The following is a 19,788-nucleotide window of genomic DNA, read 5'->3' as shown; positions in this document are numbered from 1 at the left end:
TTTTGATAGGATTGTTGCTAATGATTAGTAGGACAGACATTCATTATATCTGCATATAGTAAATTATGGATTTGCTATTTAGGGTCGACTTGGACTCCGAGGTCGCAAGGGTGAGCGTGGTTTCAGCATCAAAGGTGCAAAGGGAGCAAAGGGTGAACCCGGTATTGGTCTTCCTGGAGGAAGTGGGGTTTTCATTCCAGGACCAAAAGGAAACAGGGTGAGACATAAGAATGTTATTATGTTTAAGACATGTAATTTGTCCTGAAATAAGTGTCCTAAAATTTTGTGGATGGTGCCAGGCATGATGTCATTTTGCACTGTAAATGGTGTGTGCTTGCGTGCATGTGTGCGTACGTGCACTGAACAGTAAAAGAAACACTACTCTGACATAGAGAACAGAAACATCAATGCTTGCTTTAATGAGATTTCATTTTTTTCGAAAATTATGTTTCTTTTGCTGTCCTCTATGTGTGTGTGCGCATGTGGGTGCAGATGAGTGTAAATCTGTGGAACCAAGTCTATTCAAATAATGACATGACGGTAGAGTGATTTAGTGTTTATCTGATTTACTGTGATTTACCATATTCTGCGATATACCTGGAGTAATGCTGAGTGCGGCATAAAACTATCTCACTAATAGTTTGTATACGAACCACATGATCTGTTACAGGGAGACCCAGGAGTGCCTGGTAACGATGGTATCCCTGGTGAAGACGGCCGGCGAGGGCCTCCTGGACCACCAGGTCCACCAGGGTCATCCTCTGTGATTTCAGGAAGTGGAGATGGAGCCACTGTTATCAGTCAACCAGGACCTGTAGGACCTCCCGGCCCAGCAGGCATGAAGGTCAGTTGCTAGTGCTTCTTTCATAATAATAATCAAAAGGCCAGACTAATTTTGTTACTCGTTTTACGGACCTGCCTGCTTATTTTTTCAAGAATAAGGAAAAATTTAAATGAACTTTCGCTGCCCAAATAATGAAATCCATATGTTTTTATTAACTAAAAATGTAAAGTGACAAGGAAATACTTTTTAGGCTGTTATATTTTGCCCATATTCTTTTTATTAATTGCCAAAAGTAAATACTTTGAGTATTTAGAAGGCATATTGCTTTGATTGGAAATTGTATTTTTGTGTTTTTTCCTGCCTTCCTTTAGGTTTTCAGAGGACAAAAATCTGTGAAACAAGAATTAACATTGGTCTGGCATAATGGACATTTATAAAGAACTTTTTAGGGGTGGCTATTGATGGGGAACAACTGTTGCAATAGTGATAGCGTTTGTGTATTGCAACCCACTATTGAAATAGTGTGGCAACCAACTATTGAAGTACTATTGCAATAGTATCTTTTCTCCTTCAATTGTGGCATCTGAAGTCATTTCCAAAATGAATGTGTAGCTTATATGAAATGAAAACACATTGAAGCAGTTTCAGTCTTTATAAATGACAAGAAACTTGAAACCCAGAACGGTTACAGCATAAACTCATTGAAGCTGCAAGTGTGCACCTAATAAGTAGAAAACCTCAAAACAACACAAATATTATGCTATTGCTAGTTACATGTACTATGAATGCATTGAGATTTTTTTTGTTCCTACCATTGATTAATTGCTATTGGAGACTCAAAAATTGCTGTCCATCAATCATTTGATGCATCATAACAACCCTAAGTTGTATCCATGCATTTGTGCATTAAGTGCTTAGACATGACCCTGGTCAACCTGAGCTGCATTTAAGGAAGGTTACCACATATTACAGCTGATCAGCTGATCTCATAAATAAGCCGAGGCTCTAACTTGTCTCATAAAAGCGGTATCAAAATGGTATGTTCCACAGATAAACTGAACCATCAACCTTTCCTCAACTTTTCCCCGCGTTAACACTCATATAACTCATCCCATTGGCCAAATGGAGCTAGTTTTGAACAAACCCACTTGTGCAGGGTGAGACAACATTTGTCGTGAGCTTCAATGTGGGGCAGGACTGGAACCATAGAAATTCTGGAGTCATGCTGCCAAGCAGAGTCACCCATCCAATGACTGTCCACGGCCAGCTATGTTAAACTTAACATGAATTGTGACCAGATCTCTATGCACACAACAGCAAAGTAAATATACATCCTCTCAAGGGTTTTGCATTTTCAAGTATATACTGTCACTCCAGTTTTAAATAGTTGTCTTGTTAAATGGGGCCAAAGCTCACAAATTTTGGTGCTCACACTTTGCCCAAGTTTAGAAGGTCGGATGAATGATAGATACACTGTAAACCAGTCTCACCTAAGTATATGTATTATGCTGAACAGTATGTTGGGTTATAATAACAAGCTCTATTTGCACTGAAAAGCCACAGGCCTGTAGTACATAAGGTTATGTTACATTTGAGAGGAATTTAGATCGGATAATCATAACATAGCAAATGAAATTTGAAATATTTTAGATTTTACTACTTAACGGTATAATTTTGTCAGATTTGGGTGGACATGGCAATAGGTTTTAATATATTTGGTTCACAGCTGGTTATGAAATGGACATATTAGGAGGAAATGTAATTCATCTTCTATTTTGTTTTCTATTTTGTGTACATAGTCTATTTTCGCTTTCTACATTCATATAGCTGCCTCTTTCAGTCAGTAATTCATGAGAAGAACATCCGAGTCGTGCCAGTGCTATTCTAACTTTCTGCATGAACACAGGCTAGATAATGACTCGGTGAAATAGCCTTTTTAAGCAGTGAACAATACATGCATTTATCTGATAAAAATATCCTTTAATATTTGTATAGTTCTTGTGCAGAGATCTCTCAGGTTACTGGATCCTTGGTCTTATCTCAGGGTTGTGGCAGTAAGTATTGGCTTCAATCATAGCTCCAACAATGCTTTTTGAAATTGGCTAAACCACTGACATATTATATTTGCAGGGTGCAAGAGGACCAGCAGGTGCCGAAGGACCAAGAGGCAGACAAGGTCCAGTTGGACCAGTTGGACCCCAGGGACCTCCTGGCCTTGGCTTGCCTGGACCTCGAGGTCCAACTGGACCCCCTGGTCCACCTGGAGACTTTGCAACTAATGGGCGTGGTCTTCCAGGCCCTCCCGGTCCCCCTGGTCCCCCAGGAGAGGCTATTCTGGGAGGAGGCACAATTTCTGGGGTTGGTATAAACATGATGATATCTTTAGGGCTCCATGATATTTTTTCAGGATTATTTTGCTTTGTTTGGTGTTCCTTGCAAAAGTAGTGAAGTTAAAGTGAATACTGAACATTGAAAATATTCTGAACAGCAAAAGAAATGTAACTCTGGCTTTTCTTCAAATTTTTTAAATAGAAGAAGTAAACATGAATGCTTACACTTTCATGAGAGTTCATTTTTTCAAACCTTATGTTTCTTTTGCTGTTCAGTATACTTGGGGGACCAGTTGGAGTATATTTGGGGGACCAGTTGGAATGTGTGAGAAACATTGGTTTCGCCATACTAGAAGGTTAAACACTCACACGGCCTGTAGTCATTTAATCCTGTCTCCATTTTTCATTAGAAATGTCCCAGCATGAAAAACCACAAAGAGAAATTAGAAAGAAAACCCTGAATGTGTAATATCTGAAACATGAGTTCTAACAACTTGCCCTAATGATGAAAGGAAGTTGTCTGTGTGGAGACAACCCCGCCGTACCTTCATGATAATCGAGGCAGTGAGGTAGCCAAGTGGTTAAAGCATTTGCTTGTCTCACTGAAAACCTGACTTTGATTACCCGCATAGGTAATGTTTGAAGCCCATGAGTGATGTTCCTTGATGTGATATTGCTCTAACATTGCTATAGGTGTAATACTGCATATGCCAGGTATGGGATAGGCAAACAAATTCCCATTTCTCGTGCTATGATGTTGCTGGAATATTGTTAAAAGTGGCATAATACTAAACTCACTCATGCCAGGAAGTGTCTGTGTCATGGTGTAATACCGTGTACATCTGTGTTCAGTGTGAACAGACCTATGAAGGTCCAGGGGTAGAATGCGCCTTCAGCAACCCATGCTTTCTATAAAAAGCGACTATGTTTGTTGTTGAGCATTCTCTTCCCACAGTGGTTACTTGTCACATCTTCCTACGTAACCTCTGTTCTAATACAACCCTTTCGTGGTGTGAGTATTCAAGACTCGTGATTGGAGGCAATCAGATTTAGTAGTGCAATCAGCGACCTTGTTTCAAAAGGGATTGTTCGCAAGATCTCGGTATTTTCTGGATGCATTGTGAAAACTGGAACCTCTTCCCGAGCATGATACTCAAATGTTTCTTCTAGACAGAACTCGGTCATGTCATTTGTTTCTCCACATTGCTTGCATTTGTCAAGTTGAATCTAAGTCGATGTAACACGTGTTCGGATAGGACAGCAAAAAGGGAGATAAATCTGCTGCCATTTTTTCCGCTAGGGGATTTTATGAAAACCACGAAATATGGCTGTATTAGAACAGAGGTTCGTAGGAAGATATGACAAGTAACCTCTGTGGGAAGAGAATGGTCGTTCAGAGGCAACTAACGGGATCGGGTGGTCAGACTCACTGATTTGGTTGACACATGTCATTGGTTCCCAATTGCGCAGGTTGCTAATGTTGTTGATCACTTGATTGTCTGGTCCAGATTCTGTTATTTACAGACCGCCACCATGTAGCTGGAATATTGCTGAGTGCGGTGTAAAACTAAATTCATTCACTCACTCACTCACTCACTCAGTGTGAATGTATCTTTCAGGCTGCCATCACATACCGCAATATGGATGCCTTGCTGTCTGTTTCCTACAACTTACCAGAGGGAACGTTGGCATATGTCATGGAGCAAGAATTGTTATACCTCAGGGTTAAAAATGGACTGAAAATTGTCATGGTAAGTAAAACTGTGGTCACATATAATCCATCTCTCTTTCCCTCATTATGGTTTGGTATTTCTCATTAGTGTGTGCAGTATATGTCAAATAGCTAAAGGAATGTCTCTAATCATGTAATAAATTCAGCAAAACAGACACAAAAAGGTTTATACTAAGCTGCCAAGACTTTGCCCTTATCAGTTGTCACTGACGAAAAAGGAATTTTTCTTTTATCGGCAATGATTTGATACATGATAAAGGAATTAGTGTTAAAATATATATATATATATATATATGCAAGTTGTCGTTTATGAACATTTACTTATGTCTTCCTTTTTCTATTTGACAGTGACATCTTTCATATTATTTATCTATGTGTACGATTTTCAGTTTTTCTTTCTGTATCCTTATACTTCGTGAGAAAAGTATATATATTTATATGTATATACCTTTTGAATTCAGAAACATAAAAGACCTTTTTAATCAAGCATGATATTTTGTCTACTTTCTAATAGATTTGGAGACCATTCTACATATTTCTGTTACAGTGATTTCATTTTCTGCCTTAATTTTAATTTCTTTTAGAAATAGAAATAAATTTTATTAAAAATACTGTCTGAAGCATGAAATAACTTGTGAAAAACTCAAATAATATAGTCCCCGATCTGTCTATACCTCCTCCTTAGTTTTATATTACCCTTAACCGGGTGGATGAATCATGACCATATTTGGGTGTGCTCAGGAAGGTTTGGCTGAGCCAAGGCAGAAACCTCTTTTCGTTTGTGTTTACCCATGTTTTGACCCTCACTTGATTTCAGACGAAAGATGTTGATATAGAAATTCCGGTTCCCCCTGCCCGACAAACAGATTCCCCGATCACAAGTACCAATTTACCTGATAAGGAAATATTGGTCACACAGGCTAAATCAGCTGTCGCTACGGCGGCAGAAACATCGACCGTATGTCCAACAACAGCTTTGTCATTTTTTCCTTCCAACTTCTCATAACAGTTGCACAAATCTAACCCTGGTCCGTGACTGCAAGACTGCTCCAATGGTTCTGGAGCAGTTAGCCTACATCTCAGTGTTTTGACATGCTCAATTTGTTGCCTTTGCCTGTTCTCTTAGTCTATCAGTGGAGGGAAATGACAACTAACATCTGAAGTGCTATTTGCTTGACTCCATTTGTGAAACTAGGATGAAATATCTCCCTTTATTTACCCTGTCCTTGTTGTTTTTATGTGAATTCTGTAAATCTCTTTTAAGGAAGTAATTTTCACATTTTCTTAACAAGGTTAAGCACCATATTAATCTTTTCAAATCTTTGAATATTAAAACAATATGCTTCATTAAACTTTTATTCGCGAAAAGTAATTTAATGGCATGAATAAAACCAATTTGTCATCTAACACTTTCTTAAAGATACCATTTACCGTATATTACCGTGTATAAGCCATATTTTAAGGACCAAAGAATGTTGTCTGTAGAAGTGGGGGTCGGTTTATCTATGAGGCACAATTTCACGAAAGTATTTTTCTGGTCGTCACTGCTCAGTGAGGACAATGTTACAGGTTAGCGGTACACTTGCTGGGAAGTTTATGACCATTACAGCCACTTTGTTATACATGATCAGTAAAATACAAATTGAAGTATATAATTGTCATTATTTCAAATTATTTTGCCCTTAGTCAGTATTAAGTTCCGTACCTACCTATTTACACACAATATTAATTTTTAAAAAGTTATAATCCTGTCCTGTGAACATTTGATGTGCCTGTCGGATCAGCTGTTTCCCCTCATCACTTCACATACGGTGATTGCTTCCTTTTGTTTCGTAGATGCCACACAAGTGATAGGGGCCCGATTTTTATTGGTTTGCTGTTTGCACAAGCACTTTCAAAAAGTGGGCGATTATGGGAGTAGGGGCATTCATTTGTAACATGTCATTATATCCCCCAGCTGAGAGCCACGATGCGATACTACTAAGCTTCCCTTCACCCTTTTATATTTTCATTTTCATGTAATTGGAAAATTATTACTGTAGATTTCTCAAATAATATCTATTGTCTTCTTCTCCCAAATATCAATGGCTTTCCACTTGGTAACGGGATACAACTGGGGCAAATACCTCCGTTTTCAAAATTCCGTACAAATAACATGTGAGGTGGTGATTCATCTGATGGCGGGTATCATTTGAAAGCTCTGAACATCAACCTTGCCAAGAGTATTTTGCAATTTGTAAGAAGCCATCCTATTGGATAAAAACTAGTTCGTATTCTTCAGCTTATTCACTTTGATTAATCATCTCTCTGAAACATTATTACTTTGCTCTTTGACAACTTGATGATATGGACCTGTTGTTGATGCATGTGTACGAGAATTTAATCCAATAAAATAGGGGAAAATAGTTAATATTCTATCGGATTTACCGTATTATTGTGGATATAGAACAGAAAACAAACGCGGATATTTAGAATAATGGTCTGTATAATCCTTATTTGATATTTTTGTCACTTTGCATACTTACGTTTTACATCCAAGACTGTAACTGGTAGATGTCTGATGCGGGGTCAGCTTATACACGAAACATGCCATTTTGACACTAATTTTGGTGGTCAAGATAGGGGGCTGGCTTCTACATGGAAATATACGGTAGCATAAGAGAATGTGATCAACATTGTGTCATTTGAGCATGCATGTTTCATTCTGGTAACAACCTGACACAAAAAGTATTTTGAAAATGCATGTGTTAAAAATTGGTTGCCAATTTCTTTCAGTCATTGGTGATGTTTCAGTGTTACTAATAATATTCAGTTGGGATAACATACTTAAGTTAAGGCATGAGAATGCATTAGCTTAACTAACAGTATTGCCTATTAAGCATCAATTTCAAAACTGACAGTCTTTGTTTTGGTGTCTTTAAACTTAACATTTGTTTCAGTTTCAGGACGTTGATTTGAACACATACCCAAATACTTGCATAGACTAGATACCTAAAGTTAGAATTACTGATTAAGTGCAAAGTTACGTAGTTTCTTTTCTTCAAATAGATAGTGTTCTGCTTTATTTACTGTAGAAAAGCTTCACAAGAGTTGCAAAGTGCTTCCTGGATTTGTTTAGTTTGTGAGTTGTGTCAGAAATCTTCTGAAGACAGTCCAGCAATTTTTATTTGGACTTAAAATCATGGTAATTGTTATCAATAATATTCAGTCACTGTAATCTCAATGTATAATTTCAAAAGGATAAATTTGTATGTTTAACTAAGTCTGTCTTTGGTTTTACAGATAATACATCATACTCAAGGTTAAAACTTTATCATTGGTTCAAAAATTCAGGTTATAAACTTAACAGTTATTGGGTATTTGTTCATGAGGTCCAATAGATCTAATCTAGTATTACTGAGAAAGCTAGGTTTCTTTTAGGGTGCTCTAGCACTCGTATGCTGACATGTCACAGATTGCTAATGAGTTGCCTGTTCATTTTCAGCTGGGACAAACCATTCCTTTACCAAGTCCGACTCCGCCGGTAAGTGTCTCATAGAGTTACTGGAACCTTTCACATGTATGCCCCGACTGTGAAAACGCCTGATTTTGCATTATTTTGTACACTATACTTGACCTTTGGTAAGCTATATGCATGAAATGTGGACTTCAGAAAATCTATCTGTACATAATCCATAAGCATATTTCAGAATCAACTGCACTGAACAAAATGGTTAATAACTATGAATATTTTTGGGGATAGTCCTCACATGAAATGACATCACCCTAAATATTCATGATACCTGACTTTTTTGCGTTCAGTATATGTCAAGCAGTGTGCATGAATGGGACTTTTTTTTACATGAATCTTCCTGTTTCTTGTGGACTGCTTCTTTCACTTCATTGTTTGAAATTAATATTAAATTGAAGTCTCACAGTTTAATAGTAGGGTAAGGAGCACTTTTATTAAAAGAAGATTCATTCAAGCTGTGCAGGGAGTTTGCAGCCATATAAACTGGTGACAAACCCATGGTTTGTTATTTGAAATTACCCCATTGTACTAATGTGTCTAGTGTTTATTTTGTGTTGTTTTTGGATTTAACAAGTTATTCTGTTTTTGTGAAAGCATGGGAATTATAGATTTATGAAGGTGGAAAGATACATGCATTAATTATTTTTAGTAGTTATGAGTTATAGTAGCACATTTGTTTATGATTTACTGGATGATATATTAATATTGTCCATTCTTCAGGATGTTTTGATGTTTAGTCAATGCTGATAATAAAAGGTATTAGATAATTGCTGTAGATATATATATGTTCATACGAACTTCATACTCATTGTTCTGTGCATTTTGTTTAAGGTTAATTGACCAATAATCAACTTAATGTTCATCCATTGTGTGCAAGATGTCTATTGGGTGTTTTGTTTTTGGTTCATACATTGGAATACTTTGTACACTATCGGTTACATCGCACTGATTTACAAATATTTTTTAACGGTACTTATATCCTGGCCATTGACGCTGCATGCTCAGGCAGAACGGTTAGTTAATGTAGATGTGTGTAAAAGGCGATGGTAAATTCACAGGTGTGAACATAGGAGCTGAGATCATTTTGCGAAATTAGCTGTGTTGCATGTCAAAATAGATTGCTGAATTTGCTTTTCATGGAATGTCATTTTTTTGTTTATGACCAGAAATGCTTGAATAAACAACCAGATAATACTCTTTGGATGAAATATTTCAAAGTCGACTGAAGGGATGCAAGTCTCTTAAAATTCTTAGTATTTCTCAGTGATGATGTGGTTATGCAAGCATTTATGATCAACTTAGACAGTATTTGAGGAATTATTTTGTTGCTGTAATTTTGTGTATTGCACGAGCTTCCATCAGTTGCATTTTGGCGAGCGCAATTTTTAAAGGAGGTGAAAGCGCCAATAACCAGGTAAAGGTTCAGCACTCATACTGCGATCATATGGTTATGTGTCATACACTGACTATTGCGCTCATCGTCATCATCATCATCATCATCATCATCATCATCATCATCATCATCATCATCAGTGTCATGCGACATTGTTTTCATGCAATGCTGACCCATTCCTTTTCCTACGTTCTAGGTGCGCCTCCCACCCAGCATATCTGACAATAGACTTAATAATAATATTGATAGAGGGCCTGGCAACAATGCACGTAATGAAAATATTGGCCGTGATAGAAAGAGTGGCCGAATTGATTCTACTTTAAGCCATAGGGAGCGAATAGCAGAAGAAAGGAGGAGAATGGTTGAAGAACGAGAAAGAGAAATTGAAAAAAGGCGATTACAAAGAGAAAAAATACTGGCAGAAAGGGAAAAAAGGCGACGAGAAATGGAAAATAGATGGCGACTTAAAAATAGACGTATCCCTGGCTATAGGGGACGAAATCGAAACAATAGACCCACTCAAAATACCACAAGGGTAAACTTCTCTCCTGCTTTGCAAGAAAACGCTAAACACGCACTTCCATTTCTCTATTAACAGCCTTAGATGCGCAATACAGAGGCCGCTGTGATGGAATATGGTTGTTGATTTGCTGTTGCAGCAACACATTTTAATGAGCTTTACGCAGTTCAATTAACCTGGGCTGGCTGCGTTCTTTGCTCTCACACTTTGCGAGAATGCTACTGCGTTTATTTTCATTTATGGTGCATTTTTGAGTTAAACTGGAACTGTTTTTAGATGATAAAGTATAATATTATACCAGTGGTAGTCATTACATGATTGTTGCCTGAAGATGGTTATTTTTTTTAAATTCTGAAATGTAATTTGTTCATAAATGAACCTTTTTTTTTCAACTATTCTCTAAATACAACCACTGATAATATTATGCTGTAGATTTAATTAATTTTTAACAAAATGTTTCTTCCTGGTTAATGTGATTAATTATCCTTTCTTTTCCTCAATTTTCACAGACAAACTGTTCCCAGTTTATTTTGCGCTAAGCGCTATGATAGCTTTTTGAAGCAAATATCTTCCTATATCAGCTGTTCTGTAAAGGAAATTCTGCAGCAACTTTATCAGATCTTTAGTCTTGCTTCTGACAGCTGTTTAGCTGGGAGTTCATTATGTGTATCTTATATGCATGGCCCTCTTGTCTTAAGGGTGACAACACTATATGTGATATGTATAAACACAGGAGAAAATGGACATGTAGAACATGTAGTCGTGAAATTTCAGGGAAAAACTTACTGTTTCTTACATGATTGTTGATAATACTTGTAGTCATTTTCTATGAATCCCTAATGGTTGAGGGGCTTGTCACATTGTTTGGTTTTCTGATGGCATGGACTTGACAGCAAACACAAACAGCATAAAGGAAGTTTGGGTAATTGTAAAGAGTCCAAAGTGTCTCCACTTGAATTTAGCTATTCACCCCTCAAATTCACTGCCAAAAGTACCTGTTACCTCATTACCTCATTACTGGGATGGACAGGTGGGCTTGTGGTCAAGGTGGTGGCTCGTCACAGACCTGCGTTCAATTCCCCACATGGATACAATGTGTGAAGCCCATTTCTGGTGTCCCCCAGCTGTGATATTGCTGGAATATTGCTAGAAACGGCATAAGACTCCTTCACTCCCCTCATTTTTTTTAATATGTTTATTTCCTTGAAAGAAATACTTGCTTTTTTGTCGTCTGTTTTTGTTGTCTTGTCTGCAGGTAATCTCTGATTCTGTGTGTTACTGTTCCTTTAACCAGATGTTGCACCCCTCTACCATAATAGGGACAAGAATCGTTAATCTGACTGTTGTCTGTCCTGTCTGTTAGTTTGATGTTATGGGTAGTCACTAATTAAGGACAGGGTCATGGCCATTGTTGCATTGTCTTGTAACAATCTGAGATCCTTCTCTTGTGTCCAGTACATTGCTATCTGCTTCACTGGTTTCTGAGTAACGTGTGGTCCAGTCAAGCTTGATCTTCAGAGTTTCATCCCTTTTACATGTCAGGATCCTAGGATCATGGTATAAATACCAGATTCGTCCTGATCATGGTTCTTGGTTTGTCAGTATTATGCACATGTATTTCACTAAAGTGGTGAATGAAGGACTGTCTTTTATATGGGACTGACATGCCAGTACTGACTGTAATAAGCAGATTCAAACCCAACTAACTCACTCACTCCGAGGTTCCATGTTGCAGAGATGTACTGTTCTGGATTCAGTTGTGGCAATGCATTGGCTAGGACACTGGAATAGCTGTTATGTCTAACTCTGTCCTAACTATAAACATTTGGGGGTTCTGAACAATATTGGTACATTACGTGGAATATAAATGGTACACAGAGACAATATTCTTGTTTTGACCACAACCTGCCGGTACTGGTCATTTATGAGTTTAAAATTGGTCTTGTGCACTGAAACCTTAAGAACCATTCAGTATATTTATTACTTTTTAAAATGGGGGAATTTGGAAAAAAAGTTTACCGTTGCATTGCGCACTGGGAGAGAAACATCTTCTAAATCACTTGTTTCACTGATTTGATGTCCATATTAGAATCCTGGTTTCGCTCTCTAAGTAAGTAGGGGTAGCCTAGCAGTTACAGCATTTGCTTGTCTTACCAAAGACCAGGGTTCAATTCCCCACCATGGCGCAATGTGTGAAGTCCATTTGCCATGATCTTGCTGGAATATTGCCAAAAGCGACATAAAACAATGCTCACTCACTCACTCTCTATGAATGTATGATGTATTCTCTACTATTTGGAACATATGGTGGTTGCCTTACTCCATTAGACATGATATGGTGTGTATAGATTAGCACTGGCGTGGGATGGATCCTGTGTCTACTGATACACAGTATTATTTTACTGTGTTGTAACCATGGTTTTCAATGTTGACTTTCTCATGCAAAAGACCTCACTCGAGGTTGTTTTGCATAACAATTTCTATACTGATAAGCATGATGTCAGGTAGTTAGATTCCTTTATTTCAAACTAAAGATTATAAGAACTATTCTTTTTAATAGGCAGTGAATAAAACTGTCTTTTCATTTTAATTTGCATTGATAATGCATGAAAGCATGTGTTAATACAAGTATTGTATAAATAATTTATTCCTTTTATATGCTTTTACAATAAATCTTCACAATTATCTCCAAAAGGTTTATAATTATGAAACATTGTAAGCAAAATGATAATGTATCTGCTGTGTATAATTGCTGAGGACGTTTTGTCTACGTGGAAATTAATTTGGAGATAATTATTGCAGTGTAATCACAATAAATTCATACTTTGGATGTTATTTATCTTTCCCCTAATATGAAACTGTTACAGTATATAGTAACTTTTGTTGAGGATGCTTCTTATTATATGTTTTGCTTGCTGGGTTCATTGAGAATAACATTTTTCAAACATGTATGAATATTCAGTATAATAGCAATTACGGATTGTAGTTATACCATGTTTGATGTCATTTACTATGAGACTAAAGGCTAATACAGCATTTATTACTGTCTTGAGGTGTGACTATATCTAATATACACCAAGAAGCATCCATGCATGTATTATACAGAAAATAACGGATTGTGACATTTTTGGTTCATTAATAATCAAGGAATTAACAAAAGCAACTCAAATAGAAAGTTGTACTTATTTAGTGCATTGTTTTCATTACTATTGTTTTATGCATCTTTGTCTATGACCTTGACCTTTTTCACTTCTAGCCTACAACACCTAGACCATCAGTGCCAGTCCGTCCACCTCCTAACTTCACATCTGGACCCAAGGTATGTCATCGAGTCCCTGAAAATTGCCATCTCAAGTAATTCATAATCTGTATCCCACAACATTCTATTATATGACAACATCTAGTCTTCCACCTTGTGTTCTCACCTGAAAATGGTTATTGAAAAAGGAGTTGTATTTTGGGTAGTTACTGTAAATCCTTGATCAAAATGGATAATGTAGACTGCCTAGATATTGGCCACATAAGTAGGCCAAGACACTTTTCAAGAACCGCATGTTTTTAAGTACTACTGGTGAAAAATAGCATTTCATACCTTTTCGAATGGTTGTCAGTTGACAATAAGGAACTGAAACAAATTCCTGATTTAACCAAATTAGCCAGCTATTACGACTGTCAACAGCTGTGATAGCCATGCATGGTTATACATTTGGTCTGATCTAGTCAAGTCATATTTCGCGGTTGCACAATTTGGCACAAGAGCTGTTTCTCGATTATATGCTTGCAACCAGAAACCTGTTGCTGGAAGTAATGCCTCGTGAGAATTATAGGCCCTGTCGGTAGGGACTACATGACTTGGGTGGTCCATAACCTACTTTTAGCAGTATATATAAGGTGTTACATATGTAAGGCAAGAGGTGGAAACGTAGCAACATTTAGTGATTGATTATGGTGAAAATGAGAAGACAGTAAATATTTATGCAATTTGAGAACTACCTGGTATATTTTTCACAGGTGTGAAGAATATAATTTCAAGATTATTGCCTGGATCAGTTCCTGTCACATCCATTGCTTGAAGAGTCATTGGTACATGTATACCTGTGTTATTTTACAATCTTTTTTCACAGCTTCATCTGATAGCCTTGAACAACCCAATGGCTGGCGACATGCGTGGTATACGTGGAGCGGACTACGAGTGTCATCGACAGGCAAGACAAGCTGGATATCGAGGCACATACAGAGCATTCCTCTCATCTCAAACACAAAACCTGGATTCCATCATTTACTATAGACAGGACAGATCAATTCCAGTGGTGAATGCAAAGGTTAGATATGAGCTCTATTCTAGCCTATAAGAGTGCTCAACATTAAGTATGTGTGTATTCACAGAGAAAATGGGTCGGTGGGGTAGCCTAGTGGTTTAAGCATTTGCACGTCATGCTGAAGGCCCAGGATCGATTTTAAAACAAGTTTGTCGTGTTGGCAAAACAGGTTCAAGATACAAATGTCTCCTAGCAGCAACATTATATTTCTCTTCCTCAGGGTGAAATGCTTTTTAATGACTGGGAAGATATGGTGAACGGTGCTGGTGGATACCTAAATGGAGCATCAAGGATATATTCTTTTAATGGAAAGGATATCATGACAGAGACATCCTGGTAAGCATGCTTGAACAGTTTATACCCTAATTCTAATGCTTTATGAAGGCTCATTTTCCTATACCTTTGTTAAGGTTGTTTGCACAAGTAAGCATTTGACGCAGACTTATCAGGATGATGATCAGCTCTGACCACATGCACAAATTGCTGGTAGACCCACTGTTGTAACTCCCGTATTTTAACAGATTTAAGATAAGTCGATGCAGCTAGGTTGATTTGTGCAGTGGGCTAGCGTAGTGGTTAAGACATTTGCTCATCACACCAAAGACTGGGGTTTGATTACCCGTATGGATACAATGCCCTTTTCTGGCCATGGTGGCCCTGCCGTGATAATGCTGGAATATTGTTGAAAGCAGCCTAGAACAGACCTGAAACCATATTCAGTCACTCTGACATTCGCTTGGGTGAATCTTGGTTTATGACCCATGAATGTCTGATTTTAGCATGTCAAAGGGACCTGAATCAAGATTTTGTTAATCCACAACTTCATTGCAAGGACATACAGCATGCTTATTAACTAAATATAAAATCTATTTGAGGCATATAATTTCACCAAAACATTTGCACATGGTTTCTTTTCTTTTTTCAGGCCGCAGAAAATAGTCTGGCATGGTTCTGACAAAAGAGGCCAGTTAACCAATGACAAATATTGTCACAAGTGGCTCTCAAACAACCCAGGCAGGATGGGTGTTGGAAGTTCTTTAATGAAACACATGTTGCTGGATACTGAAGAATATGCATGTAATAACTCTTTTATAGTGTTATGTATTGAAAACACCAGTCGCAGGAACTTGCGGAAGTGATAACAAGGCCAGCAAGTCAACTGCTCTGCAGTATGTTTGCAAATTTACGTCATGTGGGAATAGAGGCAAGGGAGATAATTGGACAAGAGTTATCTACCCTTGCTCACCAGGACAAAGATGCACACTACATCTGTGATATGATGTGTTACATTGGTTGGTAATTTATTCCAGGATGGTGTCAAAGATAGCTGCCTTCTTATTGGACAGTAGCACTGAGGTTAAAGGTCAAGTTAGGTGTTTCACATCGCAGTGAACCACAAACGAGACAAGGGAGAACAGACTTTGTTTTCTACTTCACCCCAAGTGCCCATAGTTCTGATCAGAAAACATGAATATTTTCTGTCTGTATATAAACTGTATTGACGGCATTTGTAGCAACCACTGTGTATCTGTGTCTGGCAGATGCATTGTGGTAACCACGTACCGACAAATGGTTATGTCTTCCTTATGAAGCTAGCGTACAAAATTTCGGAACCTTTTTTAATCGAATATTTCAATTTTAGAATTAGCATAAGGTAACCTTCCAATAACTGCTTCCATCTGGAGGATTGGACTTCCTACTTTGTGGGGTCAGTAATACGATGTATGGTGCTCACTACTTTTTCAATGCCAAACCAGATCAGCTGTAAGCCAGATGATTAGTAACACTTCCCTCTATGACTTTATATTGTGCATGTATGTATGTGAATACCAGTTTTTTTTTATCACCATGTGTGTCAATGGTTTATTTCATTGTTTGTACTATAAACTTTTTGCTTTTCAAGTCTTGGAATAGTACACCTAAGAGGTCATACATATATAAAAAGGAACATTTAGTTTTTTGGGCATGGACTATATCAGAAACAATGTGGAATGGATTTTTGGGGTTGAGGATTTGCCTGAGAACAGAATCATGTCAAATTAATGGTTGCGATATGTACGTCAATGTATTCCTTCCAACATAGAGCTTTTTTAACACATTGTGTCAGGTAATCTGTGTAAGACTTGTATGTTTGGTTAGTTGAACTAATAAACAAACTGTTATTATTATTATATATATATGTATGTGTATATGCCTAGATCATGTTGAAAAGTAGAGATCTCATGAAGTTCATGTCGTGACTTTCACTGCAGTGGCCTCCATTTCTAAACATTTGACCCAGTTCATGTAGTGACCTTGACCTTCATATCTTGGAAATTAAACTTGCTGTCCTTTTAAATGTGATAATTACAACGCACATACAAATCAATCTTTTATGCAAGTTCATTTAATCAGCTCTCGAGAATATATGCATTACTACAGTCGTGTGTTCATACAAAAACCTTTCCACAGCAAACCAGAATGGATATATTGTGTGTGTATGTAGATACATATATACATGTATATACTCATCATTTGTTGGGTTTTTGTGGATTTGATGTTTCTATTTAAAGTTTTAACATCCAAAACAGTTGTCAGTGCCAAAGCAATTCAGTCCTTGTTAAGAAAACATAATCCACAAGTTTTAGTTCTTGTAGTGAATAATTCATTAAACACTTTACCACGATCGGGGGTTGGGCATTTACTGTTTACCATGTATAAACCCTAAGACTTTAGAACTATGCATGTATTTTAGGGTGATTTGGGTTCCAAGTGACCCTTGTCATAGCGCATCGTCTGTCCATCCATCGTAAACTTTGATATTTTTTGACAATTTCTCTGAAGCTGAAACTTCAATTCCGAGATCATTAGAAAGTGCTCACAGAAATCCAAAATGACTTTTTAAGTATGACTGCCATGGTGGCCAAAGTGTGAGTTCTCTAAGTGTAAAAATGTCAAAAAGTTACTTTATGCACATATACCTTAAACCATTGAAGACATATAATAGTGTCAATGAATCCAAAAGTATTGTTTATCAAAAGTTCCCACAAATATCAGTGTGTTCTATTTTTACGAATATCATTTTTGATACTTTACATAGTAAATTTTCTTTCCATATTTGGTACATTGTTTATTAATCATTTATTTATGGATGGAAGTGTTTTCAAATTTTAACCCCAAATTATGGATGGGTTTTAGATTATTTCTGTATGTGAGCTACAGTGCCTGAAGGCTTTATCACTATTGTAGGTTGTTTGTTTCATGAAGATAAGCTGGATTCAACACCTTCATCCCCAGCTTACTGGCCCATTGATGATGCATTCTTTATACTCTTGCTACATATGAAACATACAAATGGGTCTATTTTCCAAACATCTCTACATAATACAGCTTCTAGGGAGAGAAACAGTCTTTGTTTCGTTGTGTGCAGTATTTTTTATACATGATCATGCCATATTGATGAAGTAAATGCCACTAAATCTTAAACTATCGAAGATTTATCCAACACAACTTGAGAGCATTTATCCCATTTGCAATGCCTTTTCAATAAAATATAATTAAAATTATTGTTTGGGCATTTTAAGATCGCATCAATGTGGCATTTTGAAGGGATTGTTTCCTTGACAAAGTAATAGCCATTACGCACCTCCTCATGAAGTTCGTATAGATTATATTGACTATGTACATGTAGATATTTTGTACATATGTGACATAACCCTATAATTCTTTTAGAGTGCTACACATAAACAGTCCAGAGATGGAAATAAGGATGGATTTTAAACCATGAAAGTTTCGCTGTGATTTATGATGCTCTGTCTTCAGCCATAGTTTTCTTAACAATTTTTGGCAGCGGGGAAAAGATAATTGAAAAGAGTCCTAAGAGATATGTGTTAACAAAACTGTAGGAAGGATTGTCTTCACTGTACCTAGGTTAACTTGGGTGCGTTTATGTGTAGTTCTGTTTCCAAAGCTTTTTTTGTAGTAAAGAGTAATTTTTTGAACAGGTTTGCGAAATTCATTGTGTTCGAAAGCATGGATTTAAATGCATATGAGAATTGTGAAGCGCAGTGTTCAATATTGTGTATATTTGCATCATTATGATTGGTCTGTTAATGAAGGGAGCTTCAATTTGATTGGATGGCGACCTATACTTAAATTACAGTCATCTTACTGTCTGTCATTTCTCTTATCAAAAGCTTGTAAATTTGTTTTCACGTTAATGTCATTAAAATCTATTGCTCTTTTAACATGGACTTCGTTATCTACTTCTCAGATCAGTCACTGCATGCTTCCAGTAGTCTGTTTACAGTTCCATACATATGATATCCTTGGTGTATACAAGATGGTACCAATGCAGACAATATCTAGGCCTAGCAGCTGAGACTTAAGACACCTCTGTGTTGTGATATAGCTTTCACCGTTGGTGAACACCTGGTGTCAGCACTGATTTTTAGTGATCCATTTTTATCACTTTCACAACAATTTGACTTTTACTTCTGTGGAATCTGTTTTGTCAGATAATCAAAACTGATTATTGACTTTTATGTTTAACCTGAGGAAACAAATGTACTGAGAAAAAAAATAAGGGCTCACATAAAAGTCTTTGTTTTCAGTTTGATGAAGTCAGTATCGTGTTCAGTTTCCTGAAGTCAGTATCCAGTGTATCCAGCATGTGCTCTCACAACTGTATGGCACCAAAGGGGCATCTTTCAAATTAGTGTGTCCTCATTGAATAATTTTGTATATATACATGTCAGAGAATAGAGGCAGTCCTCTGTTTATTCCTTCAGTATATTTGCATGACAAATTGAGGACTTGTAACATCTTATATGTACAATATTCACTTTCAAAATTATGTCATTGGCCTAAGACTCTTTCGGTCAAGGCTACAGGAAATCAATAGTTGGCATGTACTTACAGATTTTGATATCTAATTTCCAAAGTGGAAGAATTAAACTATATTTGGCTGTTTGATATAACCCTGATTGAAACACTTAAATGAATAACATATGACATTAGAAACATTCTGTACTGAAAAGTGTGGGCATGAATTTTGAATTATTCAAAACTGTGGTAAATGAGACAAAAAACCATTTCACATTTAACCCTGAGATATAAGTTGACATGATGGTCATATGCCCATGAAAGCTTTGATTTAAATTTTGTTAAGACTAATATGGATCAACATACCAAAACATTGTGCATTTAATGAAACCAGAT

The 19,788-nt window shown here is 37.0% G+C and overlaps 1 protein-coding gene across 4 annotated transcripts in view; it reads left to right on the top strand.

Annotated features, from left to right (window-relative positions):
• The window catches only part of LOC137298386 (collagen alpha-1(I) chain-like), a 102,673-nt gene extending 83,858 nt beyond the window's left edge, over positions 1-18,815 (top strand). The window contains exons 19-29 of one of the 4 annotated variants that reach the window (XM_067830642.1): positions 83-217; positions 671-844; positions 2,915-3,142; positions 4,734-4,865; positions 5,664-5,804; positions 8,331-8,369; positions 9,947-10,285; positions 13,527-13,589; positions 14,395-14,592; positions 14,810-14,925; positions 15,515-18,815. In XM_067830642.1, coding sequence (XP_067686743.1) covers positions 83-217; positions 671-844; positions 2,915-3,142; positions 4,734-4,865; positions 5,664-5,804; positions 8,331-8,369; positions 9,947-10,285; positions 13,527-13,589; positions 14,395-14,592; positions 14,810-14,925; positions 15,515-15,728 — 1,779 coding nt within the window. In that variant the 3' untranslated portion in view covers positions 15,729-18,815. The remainder of the gene's footprint in view (positions 1-82; positions 218-670; positions 845-2,914; positions 3,143-4,733; positions 4,866-5,663; positions 5,805-8,330; positions 8,370-9,946; positions 10,286-13,526; positions 13,590-14,394; positions 14,593-14,809; positions 14,926-15,514) is intronic. The other 3 variants (XM_067830640.1, XM_067830641.1, XM_067830643.1) reach the window with 3 other exon arrangements.
• Positions 18,816-19,788: the final 973 nt, after the last annotated feature.

The sequence above is a fragment of the Haliotis asinina genome, chromosome 10 (genome assembly GCF_037392515.1).
Source record: "Haliotis asinina isolate JCU_RB_2024 chromosome 10, JCU_Hal_asi_v2, whole genome shotgun sequence".
Taxonomy (NCBI): domain Eukaryota; kingdom Metazoa; phylum Mollusca; class Gastropoda; order Lepetellida; family Haliotidae; genus Haliotis; species Haliotis asinina.
The sequence above is the reverse complement of the archived record's forward strand: the minus strand, read 5'-3'. Positions and strand labels throughout refer to the sequence as shown.